At 41.8% G+C, this 18,998-nt stretch overlaps 1 protein-coding gene across 2 annotated transcripts in view; it reads right to left on the bottom strand.

Annotated features, from left to right (window-relative positions):
• The window catches only part of caln1 (calneuron 1), a 103,968-nt gene that overhangs the window by 66,808 nt on the left and 18,162 nt on the right, over positions 1-18,998 (bottom strand). For both annotated transcript variants that reach the window (XM_033630724.2, XM_033630723.2), the window contains exon 2: positions 17,277-17,398. In XM_033630724.2, coding sequence (XP_033486615.1) covers positions 17,277-17,391 — 115 coding nt within the window. In that variant the 5' untranslated portion in view covers positions 17,392-17,398. The remainder of the gene's footprint in view (positions 1-17,276; positions 17,399-18,998) is intronic.

The following is an 18,998-nucleotide window of genomic DNA, read 5'->3' as shown; positions in this document are numbered from 1 at the left end:
ACAGAGTTTGATATATTGCTACATCCCTAGCAGTAACATTAATTTATGTCTTAAGTGTGGTGTTTTAAAGAAGCAATGTGTGAGATTTAGGGAGATTTAGTGACATCTAGTGGTGAGGATTACAGATTGCATCCAGCTGAAACTTCTCCCCGTTAGAATTACTTCACTGTTCATTGTTCATGAGGTTTTTACCAGAAGCTGAATTATCCTCAGGGGTCTCTTCTTCACAAAACAACAACAACAACAACAACAAAAAAAAACATAACAACAATTGGACCTGGTGATTTAAACAGGTAAAAAACACTCAATAAAGCAGTTTTACACGTAAAAAGTTTTTCTGATGCTGCCTGTAGTGGAGGGGCTGCTAACTACAGTGGCCGACGCACATGGCCCCTTTAGAGCCAGTGTTTAGTTTGTCTGTTCTGTGCTACTGTGGAAACATAGCGGTGCAACATGGCAGACTTTGCGGATGAAGACCAGCTCCATATGTAGATATAAATGACTCATTCTAAGGTAAGTAAACACAACAGGTCATCATTCACGAGAGAAAGACATACTATTTTTCTTTTTTTTCTAATATATCCCCCTAAATCCTACTGGACCTTTAACAACGTAGCATACATGTTGTGCTGCTGAAGCAACATATTACTCAACTGACTCACTCAGCAGAGACAAAAATGCCTCACTTGTGCATAGTTGAGTCAGCAGCTGGTTCACTAGCTGCTCAACGTGTGATCATGTCATTAGTGGAAGGAGTCGACGGGCTTCGATGTGCTTTAATAAATGCATATTTCATAAATGTGCCTACAGACAGGAGAGGGTGTATGGCAAGAAAGGAGAGAGAAACTGACAGGCATCTGGTGTTTTTAAATAGAGGTGGAATGTCACTCCTCTGAAGAACACTATGACTGCATGACATGCATGAGCACACTGTTGAGCACTGAATAATTTCAGACTGGAAAGTGGAGTAGATGGTTTAACTCCATCCTTCCCAGGAACCATAGAGGCGGTATGTCTTTTCTTTCAAGGGACATATAGAGGACATAAAAGTGTTGGGTCCAACAGCAACAAAAAATAAATTCAATTACATCTGATCCAAGATTTAAAAAATTCAATGCAACAAAATCTTTAACAGTTGGCAAAATTTTTGTTGTTGTGGTCTCATAGGTGCATAAAAACAATGATGAGACAGACAATACCACAGCATTATGTTAAAATGGGAAAATAACCAAGTGGAAATGTATTACTATTGAATGTTTTTGTTGCCAGTGTACAGACACGCTCTTAAAGCATTTTCTGACTGCCTGAACCAAGAAATTGCCAAACTGAACTGAAAACGTCATTAAGAAATGACCTCATCAATCATCTCATTATCTGCTGCACTGCTGCCAGTCTGAACCAGTCTGCTGGCAAATGATTTGGAACAACAAAACCTAAATGAAGTGTTAATTATGAATTGTCTCATAAAAAATGGAGAACAGTGTTTTGACTGTGTTGAGCACCTTCAGTAGATAATAAAGGGTCACAGTCTGCGACCTGCATCAAAACAGCATGTCACTGTTTCCCCGAGCAGCTGCACCTGAGTAAATAAAGCACCATCATCATTTGTAACAACACAAACTCTTGTTTTAGAGATAATATTTTCTGGGATGCACACACAGAGACGCTAACAAACACACATGAAAGGTATACCTATTATCTCCCTGCTATGAAATGAGCATCTCGTGAATAAATCTCTCAGTGACTCAGGCTTGCATTGAGTACCTTCCTGTGTCTGGAGTGTGTTGGAAGAGAATAACAACATGGAGACTAGGTTTATATATCAAAATGACTCAGTCCATTTCATGCACAAATGCTCCCATCCATCAAGACTTATGACACACGGGGAATATTGAGCTGCTTTCCAACTCAAAATCTGACATTTGGAACAGCAATATTTCTACCAGAAGGACAGAAGTAACAAAAGACGTCACAGCAAACTCAAATTTAGACGCTGCAGATTCCAAAAGTGGCCACGTTGGTTAATTTTGTATGCAAATTATGTCTCGCAGTGTTAAATGTTTATGAGGGCATGTGTTTAATTTGAGTGTGTCCATGGCTATGTATGCTTGAATGGCTGGTGCCTGTTGATTATGTAATCTGCTCACTGCCACATTCTACTTGACCTTTCGGATACAGCAGTGATGCTTGGCGTCAACAAAGACACAGCTGGCACATTTGCTACAACATTGACTTTAGTAACACAACTGTAACACAAGTGTGAGGAAAAATGAAAACATGATCACATGACAGATGCCCAGCTCTCAAAGGTGCACCCAGTTATACCAAATAGAATCTTCTCTGCATATGGAATCACAAGAGTAATTAGGTCTTCACCAATACGCTAAAGAATGAATCAAAAAATTGTTTTAGCTTTAGTTCAGTTTATTATTTAAGAACCTCATACAGGATTAGGCTGTTAAAAAGAACTGGAAAAAAATGAGAATTGTAAAGGATTATTTTTTTGCAGTTACATTAGGAGTTGTCAGTTTTGGTTAAATTTGCTTTCGATAACCCGACACCCATTATCTTGTAACTAAACGGTTAATTTTTAAGGGGGAAAAAAAGCAAAATGAGGTGAAATACAAGAGGCTTTTCCTTTTGGTCCAGTGCTCCATTAACTCAATGAGCTTTATCATCACATTTCAAAGCACTATCCATTTAGAGGTGGGGATATTTCATTGTTTTGTGATGTAAATGTCTTGCCTTTATTTCATTTTCTTTTTCTGAACACGTTGAAACATATTACCCACTGCCCACCCACTAGTCTACACCTAGACAGCTAACATAAGCCTTGGCCACTCTGCACTGCACACCATCTGGTTCGGGAGGGGCTACTGTAGCTTGTGGCACTTCTCATTCAGTGATTATGGCTGGTAACCTGGTTCCCCTGCATTCAGGTGATGTCAGAAAGATCAGACTGGGAATTTGAAAAATTCACATGAACGCCCCCTCAAGTTGGAACAACAAGCTGCTGAGTTTACGTCATATATGTAGAAACACTGTGGAAAAAAGTGAATGTTTGATCGATGGTAATAAACTTTATTAGTTAACATGTCAATGTTTGGCTCACATGTACTTTGTAACATGGTATTAGCTTGTAACCTTTAGTTGCTGTCCAGGTAGATTGACCAAGATAGGTTGGATAAGCTATTAATTAGCATTATTCAGGTTTAGCAATATTTAGCAATATTTTAGTGATTTTAGGGAATGTACTACTTTATAATCATTTTGCTTCAAACTGTTAAACATGTGTTGTTAAAATGCTCTGATCAGTAAAATTCAACACTTTGTAGCATCCATGTTGTTTCCACATTACAACTTAACGCTAAACACGCTAAAGCCGGAGGAAACACTTCCCCAACTCGGGAAATGCGACCATCCAAGGAGCATGTGAATGCAGCATTTATCCTGCTGGCAGGATCTCACTGTTGCGGAAACCCTGCGGCCATCCTCCGGTCTTCCTCTGGCAAATAAATGGCTTCATTTTGAGCCGTGATACCCCTTTAGCAATGTCACCTATGTTAGCACCACTAACAGTGCTGACACTGCTAACAGTGCTAACAGAACTCACAGTGCTTACATAGTTAACAATGCTAAAGGAAGTTTGCGGCTCCAAACTGAGCTGTTTACTTACCTAAGCAACCTCGGGGCAGACCCGAGGGTGGGCACAATGTCTCCATAGCAACACCGATGGGCTGGGATGGTGTTACTAGTGTAACTGCTAAATGGGCAGTGCTGCTAACTAGCTCCCAGAGTCGGGTCATGCACAATGCAGTAAACTTAAGAGAAGCAACACTGACCAACAGACTGACACATGTAAACAGTCGAAAATATTCTTAGCAGTTACCCACCGACATCCCATATTATATGTGGACATTACTTGCTATTTATTTGTTTGGGGATTTTTGGGATGTACAGTACAGGCCAAAAGTTTGGACACACCTTCTCATTCAATGCGTTTTCTTTATTTTCATGACTATTTACATTGTAGATTCTCACTGAAGGCATCAAAACTATGAATGAACACATGTGGAGTTATGTACTTAACAAAAAAAGGTGAAATAACTGAAAACATGTTTTATATTCTAGTTTCTTCAAAATAGCCACCCTTTGCTCTGATTACTGCTTTGCACACTCTTGGCATTCTCTCCATGAGTTTCAAGAGGTAGTCACCTGAAATGGTTTCCACTTCACAGGTGTGCCTTATCAGGGTTAATTAGTGGAATTTCTTGCTTTATCAATGGGGTTGGGACCATCAGTTGTGTTGTGCAGAAGTCAGGTTAATACACAGCCGACAGCCCTATTGGACAACTGTTAAAATTCATATTATGGCAAGAACCAATCAGCTAACTAAAGAAAAACGAGTGGCCATCATTACTTTAAGAAATGAAGGTCAGTCAGTCCGGAAAATTGCAAAAACTTTAAATGTGTCCCCAAGTGGAGTCGCAAAAACCATCAAGCGCTACAACGAAACTGGCACACATGAGGACCGACCCAGGAAAGGAAGACCAAGAGAAACCTCTGCTTCTGAGGATAAGTTCATCCGAGTCACCAGCCTCAGAAATGGCAAGTTAACAGCAGCTCAGATCAGAGACCAGATGAATGCCACACAGAGTTCTAGCAGCAGACCCATCTCTAGAACAACTGTTAAGAGGAGACTGCGCCAATCAGGCCTTCATGGTCAAATAGCTGCTAGGAAACCACTGCTAAGGAGAGGCAACAAGCAGAAGAGATTTGTTTGGGCCAAGAAACACAAGGAATGGACATTAGACCAGTGGAAATCTGTGCTTTGGTCTGATGAGTCCAAATTTGAGATCTTTGGTTCCAACCGCCGTGTCTTTGTGAGACGCAGAAAAGGTGAACGGATGGATTCCACATGCCTGGTTCCCACTGTGAAGCATGGAGGAGGAGGTGTGATGGTGTGGGGGTGTTTTGCTGGTGACACTGTTGGGGATTTATTCAAAATTGAAGGCACACTGAACCAGCATGGCTACCACAGCATCCTGCAGCGACATGCCATCCCATCCGGTTTGCGTTTAGTTGGACCATCATTTATTTTTCAACAGGACAATGACCCCAAACACACCTCCAGGCTGTGTAAGGGCTATTTGACCAAGAAGGAGAGTGATGGAGTGCTGCGGCAGATGACCTGGCCTCCACAGTCACCGGACCTGAACCCAATCCAGATGGTTTGGGGTGAGCTGGACCGCAGAGTGAAGGCAAAGGGGCCAACAAGTGCTAAACACCTCTGGGAACTCCTTCAAGACTGTTGGAAAACCATTTCAGGTGACTACCTCTTGAAGCTCATGGAGAGAATGCCAAGAGTGTGCAAAGCAGTAATCAGAGCAAAGGGTGGCTATTTTGAAGAAACTAGAATATAAAACATGTTTTCAGTTATTTCACCTTTTTTTGTTAAGTACATAACTCCACATGTGTTCATTCATAGTTTTGATGCCTTCAGTGAGAATCTACAATGTAAATAGTCATGAAAATAAAGAAAATGCATTGAATGAGAAGGTGTGTCCAAACTTTTGGCCTGTACTGTATGTACACACAGAATTGATAGTGACTTTTTTTGAATTTTGATTTCTAGTTTGTGTCAGATCTGAAAACAAGTTTGTTCTGTATTTGGCTCCTAGCACCACTTCTATCAATGACTTTAGGTGTTGTAATGTCTCAGGGGGATCTAAGATAGGGGAATACACGGCCGCCAGCACCCTGGATAGCTCCCCACACTCCTAAGACAAGTTGACTATTGAAAGTCAGTGTGATCCTGTCAGTGTCCTGCAGGCGGTCAGCATATACAGTACACCTGGCGGCTTCACTCCCAGAACCAGTCCTGTAGGTACCAAAGCTTGCTAAGTGTGTATTTGAGTCTATGAAGCATAAGCACAGAATCCGCCAAGTGGGAACTGCTGTTTATTTGCCCAGGGAGCGGAAACAAGCTGCCTAATGCTGATGCCAGTCAGCCTTCCTGCTCCTTCTCCTTCTCTCCTTCAAGGAAAGCTCACCGCTGGTGGGCTGAGCAGACACAAACCTCCCCGCAGGCTTACAGCCGTCTCGTCCAGCTCAGCAGGCTCAATGAAAGAAGAGTCTGCATGCCGACTAGGAAATTTACTTCAGCTGCCCTTTCACTAAACCTTTAATAAAATAGCTGTTTTATTTTTGCTGTAAGCCCTACTCTATGACTTCTTTATCAAGAAGTCTGCCTGAAATTCACCCTGGACTACCAGCTGTGGATACAGATTCAGCTCAACATGTGGTTGAGTGTGTAGATTCTACTTGAGTGACTTAAATATGATGCTGACTGCTGCAGTCTGCTGTTAGAGCCAGACTGGAGCTCCCACTATTCTTGTATACAACAAGTATAACTAATAAAGTGTGTTCAGCAGAGTGCAGATCTCCACCAGGTGGCCACCCGAGCTATTCGTGGCCACTTTTGTCAATTTTTGTCAATTAAGTGGATACGATGTAGTGTATCGGAGAAGCCCCTAAGAAGTTAATAAAACTACACGCCTCATCTATTTTTGACATAGCAGCAGCGTATTGCAAAGAGCAAACCGATTTCTCCTGTTAAGAGACACTGAATGTGAAATATAGATACAATATTATCATGAGGATTAATGTATTTTTTTTTTCATAACTAAACTACAGCAACAACTCATTGATCCAAGTTGTTCATAACTTGACTTTTAACAGTATTAACTTTGTCTATCAGCTACAGCACAACAAATAAGGAAATGACAACAATAAACACAATAAAACAGATAAAAAGGAGAATTTAACTACATAGGCTACTTACTTACTTATGGTAGAAGGATATCATGGAAAAATGACCAAATAAACAAAACTGCAGCTGCATCCGGTGGAATTATCGCTCCTAGCTCCCTTAAGACGGCAGCAAACATTACAAAACTGGTGATTTATTCATCTTGCTCCATGCAAAAATTTAGTGGATCAAACACATCACGTATGGAATTAATCTGCAGTTGCTCTGGTTCAAAACAAGACAAAACTTTTCTATAGATGTCAGTTTTTGAGCCTGGGGGAAGGCCAAAATGTGTCCTGCAACAGATGGTAAGGTTTGTTGTTTTCAGCTGATCCAGTTTCGGGGAAACTTGCACTCTCCATCGGCCGGCTAAGAGGAGTAAGGAGTCAGTCAGCAGTCATTGACAGCATAGACCAGTCAATAAATGAGGTTTTTCAACATTAATGAATCACTGCAACCACAATTCTTGAGCAAACTCATAAATGTGCTCACAAAATATTAGGCTGCTTGGTCCAGTAGTTTACAAGATTAGCTTTGGACAGACAGACAGATACACAAACACAACCAAACGCATGATCCCAGTACAATGTGTACTGGTGTTAAGTACAATCCTCACTCAGCAACAACATGACTAAGAAAGCACAATATACATGAGGAAGAGCGCCCACTACAGGATATAACAAAACTGAACAAAGAGGAATTGCAGTAGATGTTACTTCACTGCCCTTAAATTATTGTAGGTCATGAAATGTGGCATTACAGTAAGTCTTTGTACAAACAGCTTAGATTGTTCTTTGAGGATACAAGTCTGGTCTATGATGTAGAGTTTCTGCTGCAAGAATCTAAGAAGGGACCAAAAAGCACACAGGGAATAAAGGGGATTGTTGAAACCTGCATTTAGTCAGGAGCAGGCTATTGTCCTGCACACCCTGCCTGGACCATACTGTCACTCAATTTGCATAAACTTGTTAATGAAAAAGACTAAAACTGTTAAATTAACAATTGAGCCGCAACAAATGATGTGCAAATTGCTCTCAGAGGGTACAAGGACATGCTCATGCCATGAAGCAAGGGCAGTGCATCTCTGGAACAAACCTAAAATGTGGCCGTGTAGCATGGCATCACCCATGTTCCACATTAAGATAAATAAATGACAGCTGTGACCATAGAGATAAAATCATAAATTTGAGTCATGACTTCCAGAGGGAATGGGAGAGTGTTAATGAAGTAACACTAGATTAACCAAAATAAGCATTTGGACGTAAATGCTCAAACTAAATCTACAAAACCAGTCTGCAGTTAAGTGCCTCTGCAGCCAGACTCGGCAGGAAGTACGTTCATGTCATGTTCACAAATACTGACTGAAATCTCTTAGATCAATGGAATATCATGTGAAATCTGTTTCAACAAATACAAACTCTACATCAAGTTTAAATTCAAATATCCTGCACTGGTGTAAATTGTTAGTGAAGCAACGGATTTGTCAAAAAGCTCACATTACAAAGTCGCAAAGAGGAAGGTAATTTACTTCACAGCTGCTGTCTTTGTCCCAAAATATAAGGTTACTAAAATGATATATAGTTAGGGCTGGCTCAGGCTTGCCCTGTACCAGCCCCTAGTTAGGCTGACATAGGCCTAGTCTGCCGGAGGACCCCCCTATAATACACCGAGCACCTTCTCTTCTTCCCTCTCTCTCTCTCTCTCTCTCTCTCTCTCTCTCTCTCGTATTCTATTACTGCATCTTGCTAACTCGGCCATTGTGGATGTCACTAACTCGGCTTCTTCTCCGGAGCCTTTGTGCTCCACTGTCTCTCAGATTAACTCATATCACAGCGGTGCCTGGACAGCGTGACGTGTGTGGTTGTGCTGCTGCCGTGTCCTGCCTGATGCCTCCTACTGCTGCCATTATTATTAGTCATACTTCTACTGTTATTATGCACATATGATTATTGTCGACAGACATATACTATCAGATATTAATGTATACCTACCTTATTATTGTAATATTATCACTTAAATTAATGTTGTTGTAAGCTGTCTGTCCTGCATCTCTCTCTGTCTCTGTCTCTCTTTATGTCTCATTTTGCCATTCAGATTACTGTTAATTTATTATGCTGATCTGTTCTGTACGACATCTATTGCACGTCTGTCCGTCCTGGAAGAAGGATCCCTCCTCAGTTGCTCTTCCTGAGGTTTCTACCGTTTTTTTTCCCTGTTCAAGGGTTTTTTTGGGGAGTTTTTCCTGATCAGCTGTGAGGGTCATAAGGACAGAGGGATGTCATATGCTGTAAAGCCCTGTGAGGCAAATTGTGATTTGTGATATTGGGCTTTATAAATAAAATTGATTGATTGACTGATTGATTGATTGATTGATTGATTGATTGATTAAAAAAAAAAAGTAACACTGACCTCCATGCTGTTTTAATGTTGTTTAGACGTCTCTTAGTTTTCTTTGATATGTAGCCAAGAACTTTTTGCAGGTGATGTATAATAGTTTATCAGTTATTATCAGTATATCATTTTAATTAATTGATGTAGCTATTAGAACTATCATAATTATTTTCCCCTTTTCTATTATTTAATTACCAAAGTGTGTTTCCTTTAGTGTATAATCACCTGAAAATAAGAATCATTGTGTTTTTGTTACCTTAGAATGAGTCGTTTATAACTACATAGTGAGCAGGACCGCGTTTACAGAGTCCCCTATGTTGCATGCATGTTTCTACAGTAGCCCAGAATTGACTCTGGCACTCAAAGGTACTATTTGCATTTTTGTGACAACCTCTGTAGCAGAGTCCTGCACTGGGTCGGGTTGGGTACCCGCAAAAACAGCTGATTTGCGGGTGGTTTTTAAAAAAGCATTTTTTCCCGGGTTCGGATCTGGGTGGAAAAAATAACATGCGGGTCGGATCGCGGGTTTTAGATAAACACATCAGTCATTAGTTCGGTAAACTACAGATAACTCTCTTGGTCATTATTTACTCTCTGAGGATCGCCGCCGCTATTTCGCAGCAGTCATTGGTTCTGCTGTTTACACGATTTTCACCATCTAATAACACAATTTGTGATTGGACGACAGAATCAACATGGCTGCCACCGTCTAACAAGCGCCGCTTCCAAAACAGTAAATAATTATTTAGGTATTTGAGAAATAAGTGGATAAAACGTACAACTATCACTTTATAATGTTTCTGAAGTGTTTCCCTGATGGATTACTTCTCTCCTCGATGGATTCTAAAAACACGTGACGGCTCGTAACTGCTGAACGTCGCTCTGGACAGAAAGTAAGTCTATTATTACACATGTAAAGTTCCTTTACATAGATTAAAAGTTTAAAAGCATTAAACGTAACAAAGGAGTGCTTTTACACTCGTATGGGAGAAGAACACAGAGGGTTGATGATGGAGCTGAAGTCAGGTTTTTATTGTGAGAGCTGCTTCATTCAGGTCGTTGTTTACTTACTGGCACCTTAACTGTGGCGATATGCTGTTCAATATTCAGCCAATATGACCCAACATGATTACTTTAAATCTGGGTTACGGGTCAGGCTGCGGGTCGTGTTTCAACGGGTCGGACCGGGTTGCGGTACTAATTGGCCTGATGCGTGGGTTTGCGGTTCGGGTGCGGGTTTGTATGTCGCCGGGTCGGGTCGGAGCGGATCTTGAAAACTGGACCCGTGCAGGACTCTGCTCTGTAGTTAGCAGCTCCTCCGCAATGTGCCAAACAGCGTGGGAAAAACACAGATTTTTTAACATGAAATTGCTTCATTCAGTGTTTTTACCAGTTTTAATCACCAGGTCCATTTGTTTCGAAAAGAGAGATATACCTGAAGATAATTTGGCTTCCGGTATATATGATCACTGAAGAAATCCTAACCAGGAGAAGTTTCAGGTGGTAGCAATCTGTAATCCCCACTAGCAGACACCATGAAATCCTTCACACTGCTCCTTTAGAACACTTACGAAGTTGCCCATCTTTGCTCTACAGTTGCTGGTGAACAACCGCCTGCTGCAAATTAACTCTACACCCAGCTACCTCCTACCTCCGTGACTGAATGAATCTTCAGATATTATCCATACAGTAACAAAAACTTGAGGGCCAGTTTGTCTCTTTATGAATCCCTAAAGGCAACAGCTTCTCCTGAGATATTAGACATTTACAAAAACACACCATCTGACTGATTCCATACGCCCAGTCGTGTCACAGCTCGCCCCACTGCTGCAAGCTTTTAAATGGCGCTGAACAAATACAGTAAATAGCCTCTTTAAATACTGTGAGGCAGAAGTGTTGAATGTGCAGAATTTGGAGGCTGTGAGCTGCAGCAGGGAAAAGGAGTCGGTGCGAGACGTAAGGAGTTTCTAATGAGTCTGGAATACACAACACAGGTAAGAATGTTTCTCATGGTGTCTGATGAAAGCCTTGTATGTCCAGATTGTTTGCACATCATTTTTGATTTTATAAATCTAATTGGAAATTGTTTTGTGTTTTTGATTGTGTATCCAAAGGTTTAAAAAAAAATATCAGAATATGATTAGATATATGAGGATGTCAGTGTTCCAGGTATGTAAGAATTATGGATATCAGTTTTGATTAATTTTGATTTCAGTAGCCTGGCGCCCGTTATGCAGTAACCTGTTAATTTTTGAGAGAAAGGCATGATGTAAAATAAAAGAGGCCTTTCATTTTGGTCTGGCACTCCGTTGACTCAGTGAACTTTGGCGCTGCATTTCAAAGTGCTATCCATTTAGAGATGGTGACATTTCAGTGTTTTGTGTTGTACATGTCTTGCCTTTACCTTAACTATATCTTGGTTTTGCTGACATTAGGCTAGCCGAGTTAAGAGGCACAGTGCCCATTGCTCAGACTCCGGCTTCACTGATTAGCTAACGTTAGCCTTGACCACTCTGCACTGCACCTGGGTCAGGAAGAAGCTAGCTAGTGGGTGGGTCGGGTGGGAGCTACCTAGCGGCGCTCCCCATACAGCGATTACCCCTGGCACTGCTGTGGAAACATGGTGGCCATCCTCTTGTCTTCCCCCAGGACACCCTGGTGAGTAAGCGCAACTCCTTTAGCATTAACTATTTTATCACCACCAGTCATGCTGACACTGCTAACAGAGTTAACTCCTAAAAGGAGTTTGTGACTCAAAATAGAGCCACTTACTCATCGGGATGACCTGGGGGGAGTCCGAAAGGTCAGGAAAAATGCTTCCACAGCAACGCTGTTGGCTCAGAACTGTGTTACTAGTGATAATCGCAGAACAAGTGGTGTCACTAGCTAGCTCCATCTAGACCAGGGTGTAGCACGATGAGTAGCAAAGTTATCATACATACAGACAAACGTGCATAAATATACTCTTGTTGGTCGAATATATTATTTGCGGTTAACTGATTAACCTTATAATAAGAACAATCTGAGACTTAGGATGGTCAGAAAATGTTCTGATGGTGTGAAATGGTTATTTTTATTTTCTTATTTTAATTTCAAATGAATTTGTTTTCGGTTCCAGTGTTACAACTGCCATACTTAGGACTCAAACAGGAAGCACACTGATGCCATGAACTCAGTACAGTGTGAGTCCCTTTCTTTAGCCTATTTGGCATCAGTTAAGTAGCAATGTGTTTGCACTCCGGCTGATTAAAAATTTGAGAAAAAAGATAAAAAGATCTTATGAGGAAGATCTTCAAGTCAATTCACAACCATTTAATCCTCAATGGACATCACTGAGGAGAGAAATCTGTGGTGATCCCAGCAGAGCGTGGGTGTGTGACATCTGTGCACTGTGGTCTGACTGATTTATGACACTGAGAAAATGGGTGTGATTTTTCATGGATTAAGTGCCTTGCTGACAAGCACTTCAATAACTGTTAAGGCATGAATGACTAATTTCTCCCACTCAGATCTGGGATAACTACAGAGAATCTAAACATTCAAACTGCTGCTGACCTTCTAGCAGCAAGCCCACTGCGATACCACCACTCATCCAACACATAGTGTGTAGTAAATACTCATACAGTAATTATAGTGTTGACAGGCTACAGTTTGTCACTTTCAGTGTTTAGTTGACCTCATGAGGACTCTAACCATAAGCAGCTACTTACTCACAAAACGATATGAAACAAGAAGGAGAAATTCATATGCTGCAAATATCTCCATGCATATTAAAACTCGACCCTGACAGACTATCTGGCTATTACCGTGTGCTGTGCAGCCAATTTTCCAGGCGGCAGCTTAATGTTGCATCAATGGATTAATATTTTGGAGGTCTGGGGGAGTCTAGTTTGTTTGCTGCCTGTGAGACTGCCACTGCTGACTCTGGCAGACTGTAATTGATCAGGTTTGTGTTCTACAGACACAGGTGATTACTCCCAGACAGACTCGAAAACAATGGGTTCATAAACAAAGAATCAGCAACAGCACAGACTTGAAGTCTGAAGCCAGCAGACCGCGAATGCTCCCGGTGAGATAAACTATGTAGAGAGAATAATGCATCATTGTGCTTTGTTGGCTCAGATGAGGATGCTGCTGCTGGTTTTGGAGCATTGTATCTTCTTTAAAAATGTTACGGACTATAAAACTGACTGGGGCGACTGGGAAATCAGCACATGTACTTTAAAACAAAGCCTGTCACCAGTTTATCTGCTTGTTGCCCTCCTGTATGCCACATCATTTATGGATCTGTAAAGTAACTGGAAATATTTTCTGAAAAACGAAGCTCCATATGGGTTTGGGATTCCGCAGTGTGTATAGGCTTGTTGCCCAAAATAGTCATTTTTACGCAGTGGCTCTCACAGTGTGACCGTCTGATCTGCCTTAAAGTCATGTGACAGGCTGAGCTTCTCCTGTTGTCCTCTGGTTCCTAACCTTTGTTTACATTTTATCATTACACACTGTAAAGTCAAAGATTTACTAAATCCTCAACATCTATGCAGCCAGTGTTGTTGTTTTTTTTTTATTTTAGGCAACTGCTTCTCTTAGTTCTGGTTCTACATTCCCCTCAAGCCGCCATGAAGCGTAACTAAGCATGAAGCTGCAGTGAGTTTATATAATTTGTATGCAGCGCTATATTTCAGGTGCAAGTATTTTACTCTAACTTTGTTTTTGTCCTTGCACTTTTGAGCTTATTTGTTTCAGGTTTCTGGGATCCTCAGAGTTACTGCTGGGGGGGGTGCCAAATTATTGTTTGATTTAATTCATTCTAATTCTAATTCTAATTTAAAGAAGGAGGTGCACAACATAATTTGGATTCCTTCAGTGTTCATAATTCAAGAGGTTTTTACCAGGAGCTAAATTTTCCAACGAGGTCTCTTCCACTTCAAAATAAACAGACCCAGTGATTAAAACCGACAATACAAATCAGCATTTTTCTGATGCTGCTCAGCTTGTGACAGAGGGGCTGCTAACTACGGTAGCTGATGCAAAACTGTGAATGGCCCTACCTGGAGCCAGTGTTTTGTTTGTCCATTCTGAGCTACTGTAGAAACATGGCGGACACTGCAGATGAGGACCCACTCCCTATGTAGATATGAATAGCTCATTCTAAGGTTACAAAAACACAACTATTTTTTTTTCAAGTGATTATACACCAAGAAAAACACAATTGTACAATTTCTGCCAATGAATCACCCTAAATCCTACAAACTGAACCTTTAAGTTGTTTTGTTTTTTTATTTAAATATTTCTAAAAATACACATTGACATGAATCCAACATATTGCTAGCACAGACACAAATCGGCCTATTCATAAGAAAGAAAAAAACAACAACATTTAATTTACAGTGTACAGTATTGATGATTTGCAATCATGTGAGCTAACTGAGGATAAATCACTGTGCGTCACCAATCCACAATGGCAAGATGAACTAGAAGCTAACCGATAGGTACTATAAAACCACATTGGTCAGATAGCTGTATTTTTACTCCAACAATACAAACATTCTAGTGAGCCACAAAGGATAGTTTTGTAACTTTTCAAGCATGAGAATCTGACACACTGACCACCTCAGAAACTACCAGTGAAATACAGAGGGTGAGGCTAACACATCTAGCCATGCTACAACTGCTGCTGACTTAGCAGCTATGAGTGAGCACAAACCAAGTGGCAACCTCCAGGGCTGAAAAATGAAGCCAACCTAGAAGTGCAGAAAAGTGCAGTTTCTTAAATGGCCATTTGAGGCTGGCTCCAGAAGTGAGTCAATCCCCACAGATCTCTCTGTTAAAATGCACAACTTTACAGCAGAAATAAAAATGTTTACAGCCTTGTACAAAAAAACAATTTGGAGTTCAATGGCTTATTTCCCCGTTCATGACAGCTGCACAGGGGGTGAATTTTTGTATAACTCTAGGCTGACCAAACGTCCTCTTTTGCCCGGACATGTCCACATTTCACGTCCTGTCCGGGGCGTCTGGGGGGTGTTTATAAATTGATGATAATGTCCAGTTTTCCTTGTTTGTGTGTGTGTGTGTGTGTTAGAGTGTGGCACGGGCTGCATATTTCTGTCCGAACCCGTCAGTCATTCTGTTTTGTTATGTCCGAAACCGAACCGAGCCCTACATTATTTAATGACTAAAGCACTGAGTTTGTGTCACACAGTTGTTATGGTTACAAGCTATTTAATAGGCCGCGTGCGCCGTGGGTACTCCGCTGAGAGGGAGACCTCCGTGTTTGGGGCGGGAGGCGGGAGGTCCGAGGCTTCTAGCGAGAGGAGAGAGAGAAATATAACAAAATAAGATAAAATAGGAAAAACCTGTCTCCATCTTTTATTTTATTTTCAGTGTTTAATCAAGGCGGAGGCGGGTGGCTGGAGGTCCGAGACTTCCAGCGAGGAGAGAGGTAGAAACAAACAGCCAATGTGTGTGTGTTGTGTTCAGGTGTTGTCACGTGAATAACAATGCCCAAGCAATAAACAGGACAGACAATAGCATTTTATTTATTTTTACACTATATTTTCACTGAAAGCTGACCAAATCCGACCCGAGCCCGAATACAATTTATACATTTTTGACCAAACCCGGCCCGACCCGCTGGGACCCATCGAGCTCGGATCGCCACACTCTAGTGTGTGTATGTGTCCCCTATCTATAGGGGCCTATCTGAATTTCTGTCTTTGAGAGATATTATTTTGTAATATAACTGAATTTTCTATCCATACATATAAACTTTAAATATATTAAAATTATAAGGCATCTTTGAGTAAACTGCGAGTATCATGTAAGTAGGCTATGTCATGGCCGGCCGAGTGTCCTCTTTTTTGGAAATCAAAATATGGTCACCCTATATAACTCACTCGTTTAAATCTTTCATTCATTCATTCATCTTCTAACTGCTTCATCCTCTTGAGGGTTGCGGGGGGGCTGGAGCCTATCCCAGCTGACATCGGGCGAGAGGCAGGGTTCACCCTGGACAGGTCGCCAGACTATCGCAGGGCTGACACATAGAGACAAACAACCATTCACACTCACATTCACACCTATGGACAATTTAGAGTCACCAATTAACCTAGTCCCCAGTCTGCATGTGAATGTCTTTGGACTGTGGGAGGAAGCCGGAGTGCCCGGAGAGAACCCACACTGACACGGGGAGAACATGCAAACTCCGCACACAAGGGCTCCCACGCCCGGGATCGAACCGGCAACCCTCGTGCCGCCTCATTTAAATCTTGTTAAGGCCAAAAGTTTTGCATTATTACAGTAAGAGCGGGCCACTTTGAGTGACAGGCTTTCTGTGAGGCATTACCACAGTCTGAGTCAGATCCACCCCTCGCTCCTCCACAGCTTCACCCTCTCATTTAAATTTGGTCATTTCTGGCTACAAAAGAACAAGATGGCGATGGCCAAAATGCCAAACTTGAAGCTTCAAAACGGCAGTCCACAGACCAATGGGTTACATCATGGTAGTTATATTCATGATTTGTAAAGTCTTGAACACCAGGATCAGACATCTCACTGACGTTTCCATCCACAAATACAGTTAAGGATTCACTGTGCCTCCCACATGTATGCCTAACATTAAAACATTATGTGTAAATATATGAATCTGCCAATAGTTAATTTAATAGCTTAGTATTGTATGCACCCTTAAAAGGAATGTTTATACATGGCACTTTAAGCCGCCTTGCACGTTATTGTAGGACCAGTTTAATATGCAGGGTCCCTGTTCCATCTGTCTTTGAGCCAAGGGGTCGTTGGCCTGAAACATGCTGAAGACCCCTGGTTTAGATTATGACTTTTACTAAAATGCTACTAAATGCATGTATCATCTTGAAACAAATCCATCAACTATGTTTTTCAGGTTACAGAAACAACATACACTAGATGTTAAAATATCATCTGCTCATCTTCATCCGAAGTAAAATGTTGCCAATATGGGGGCTGAAAGGCAGGCAGCAGCAGCAGCCAAATCATTTTAAATGGACATTAAGCATAAGGCAGGACAGCAGCCAGACAATTTATTGAGAAGCCTTACCATCAAGCTCCTCCACAGAGATGCTGGCCAGCACGTCACTGTCACTGTCTGACAGTGAGCGGCTCAGGTAGTTCCCCTTGTAGAGCAGGCCTGCCGTCACATGGTGGAATGGCATCTTCTCCCTGAGAGACAACAGAAGGAAACATTCAGACAGCAGTGAAGGAGAGGCAGCAGCTGAGGAGGATTTTCCCCTGTGGTTTTTTGGAAGATTAATTATGAATACAAACACTAGTTTCGAAGCTCCACACATTACACACCTTTCTAAACAAGCTTTATCAGCAGGGGGAACTCACATGTGCGATTTTACAATCACTGCAACATCAATGTACGTAAGACCGACTATCAGGCATTCATTCACATTAGCCATTTATCAAGAATAAAGTTATGAGGTGCATAAATCCTCTTGTCAACTTGAAATGAAAGAAGTATTTCACAGCTGGTCTTTTCATAAAACCAGGCTGTCTATTCAGTAGAGAGACGCAAATACTTTTAAAATTGATGCTACGTGAACAGAGAAAGCAGAGGCAAAGGCCTGTTTTTGCTCAAGAGGAAGAAAACCTATAACTACCAACTAACAATATGGCAGCCAGCTAGGTGGTCACAAACAATCTCAAACTACAGTTAAAGGGTAAGCTAAAATCATGCGTCTGAAGACATTTCAGGTGAGAAATAGGCAATGCAGTAACATAATTTTAGTTCATATTCTATCAGCACTTTGTCGTGTTACCGGTTGATATCAGTTTTTTCAGCCATTTTTAAAATGGTTGAAGCTAGATTGGATGGTCTGGAGGGTTGTTGGAGGCACTGTGAGAAACTACACTGTTGTGGTTGGTTGTTCTGCTGTGAGGCAAATGCTGATTTCGACCACAGCCACGGTACATGGACACTGGATGGGAGGCGACAGAGGGCCCACAGCCATGGAAACAGGCCTCGCTGACTTTCTGCGTTGGAGCTGTGGGATACAGCCAGGTGGCTGAGAGTCAAGCCAGGGGTCTATGCCCACAACTGGGTGTCCACTGTCAGCTGGCTTCAAGTGTCCCTGCACCCTGGATGTGGAGCCTACAATATGCTACAGTATATGGGGCCACGGCTCCCTTCTCATCCACCTCTCCTGCCCCAGTGAAGCCCCCAGCATGTCACACTAATCCAGACCGTGCTCTGCTCCTGCACCAGAGGACCAGAGAGAGAGCCAGAGGGCAGCAGGCAGTCCATGCCCACAGCAAAGGACTGTCTGTCAGCTTTTCTCCAGCATCATACCCCTGGATGTGGAGCTCTGCACATTGTGTAATTTTTCTGGGATTTCCTGCCCCTGCTCTCCGAGTGTTTGCTTGCTATGACTGGATGAACAGCGTTTCCCACTTTAGCCAATCAGAGCACTGTGGCACAGTGTCCCTCCAGGATGATCCATTTTAGTGTCAACCTTTTACAATAAAGGAAACAGTATGGCGCCCACTTCCTGTTCACAAACTCTCATATTACAGCCAAACAGTAAACTGAAATATGTTTTTTTTAAGACAGTAGTAACAGAATTAATCAATGCTTCCTCGTTTCACAGTCTGATCTGAGTTTGGTTTGAGTTTGAGAGAGAGATGGGTTTCTCTCTCTATCCACTTCTATACTCTTTGTGTCCATGGTGGCTGTAGACATACAAAAATAAGGAAGTACAATCTGTAGTTTGAACAACAGCCCTAGAGCCAGCAAAAATCCAAAGGCAGGGAGATC

Source organism: Epinephelus lanceolatus, chromosome 4 (assembly GCF_041903045.1).
Source record: "Epinephelus lanceolatus isolate andai-2023 chromosome 4, ASM4190304v1, whole genome shotgun sequence".
Classification (NCBI taxonomy): domain Eukaryota; kingdom Metazoa; phylum Chordata; class Actinopteri; order Perciformes; family Serranidae; genus Epinephelus; species Epinephelus lanceolatus.
This window is presented reverse-complemented; position numbering and strand designations above follow the sequence as displayed.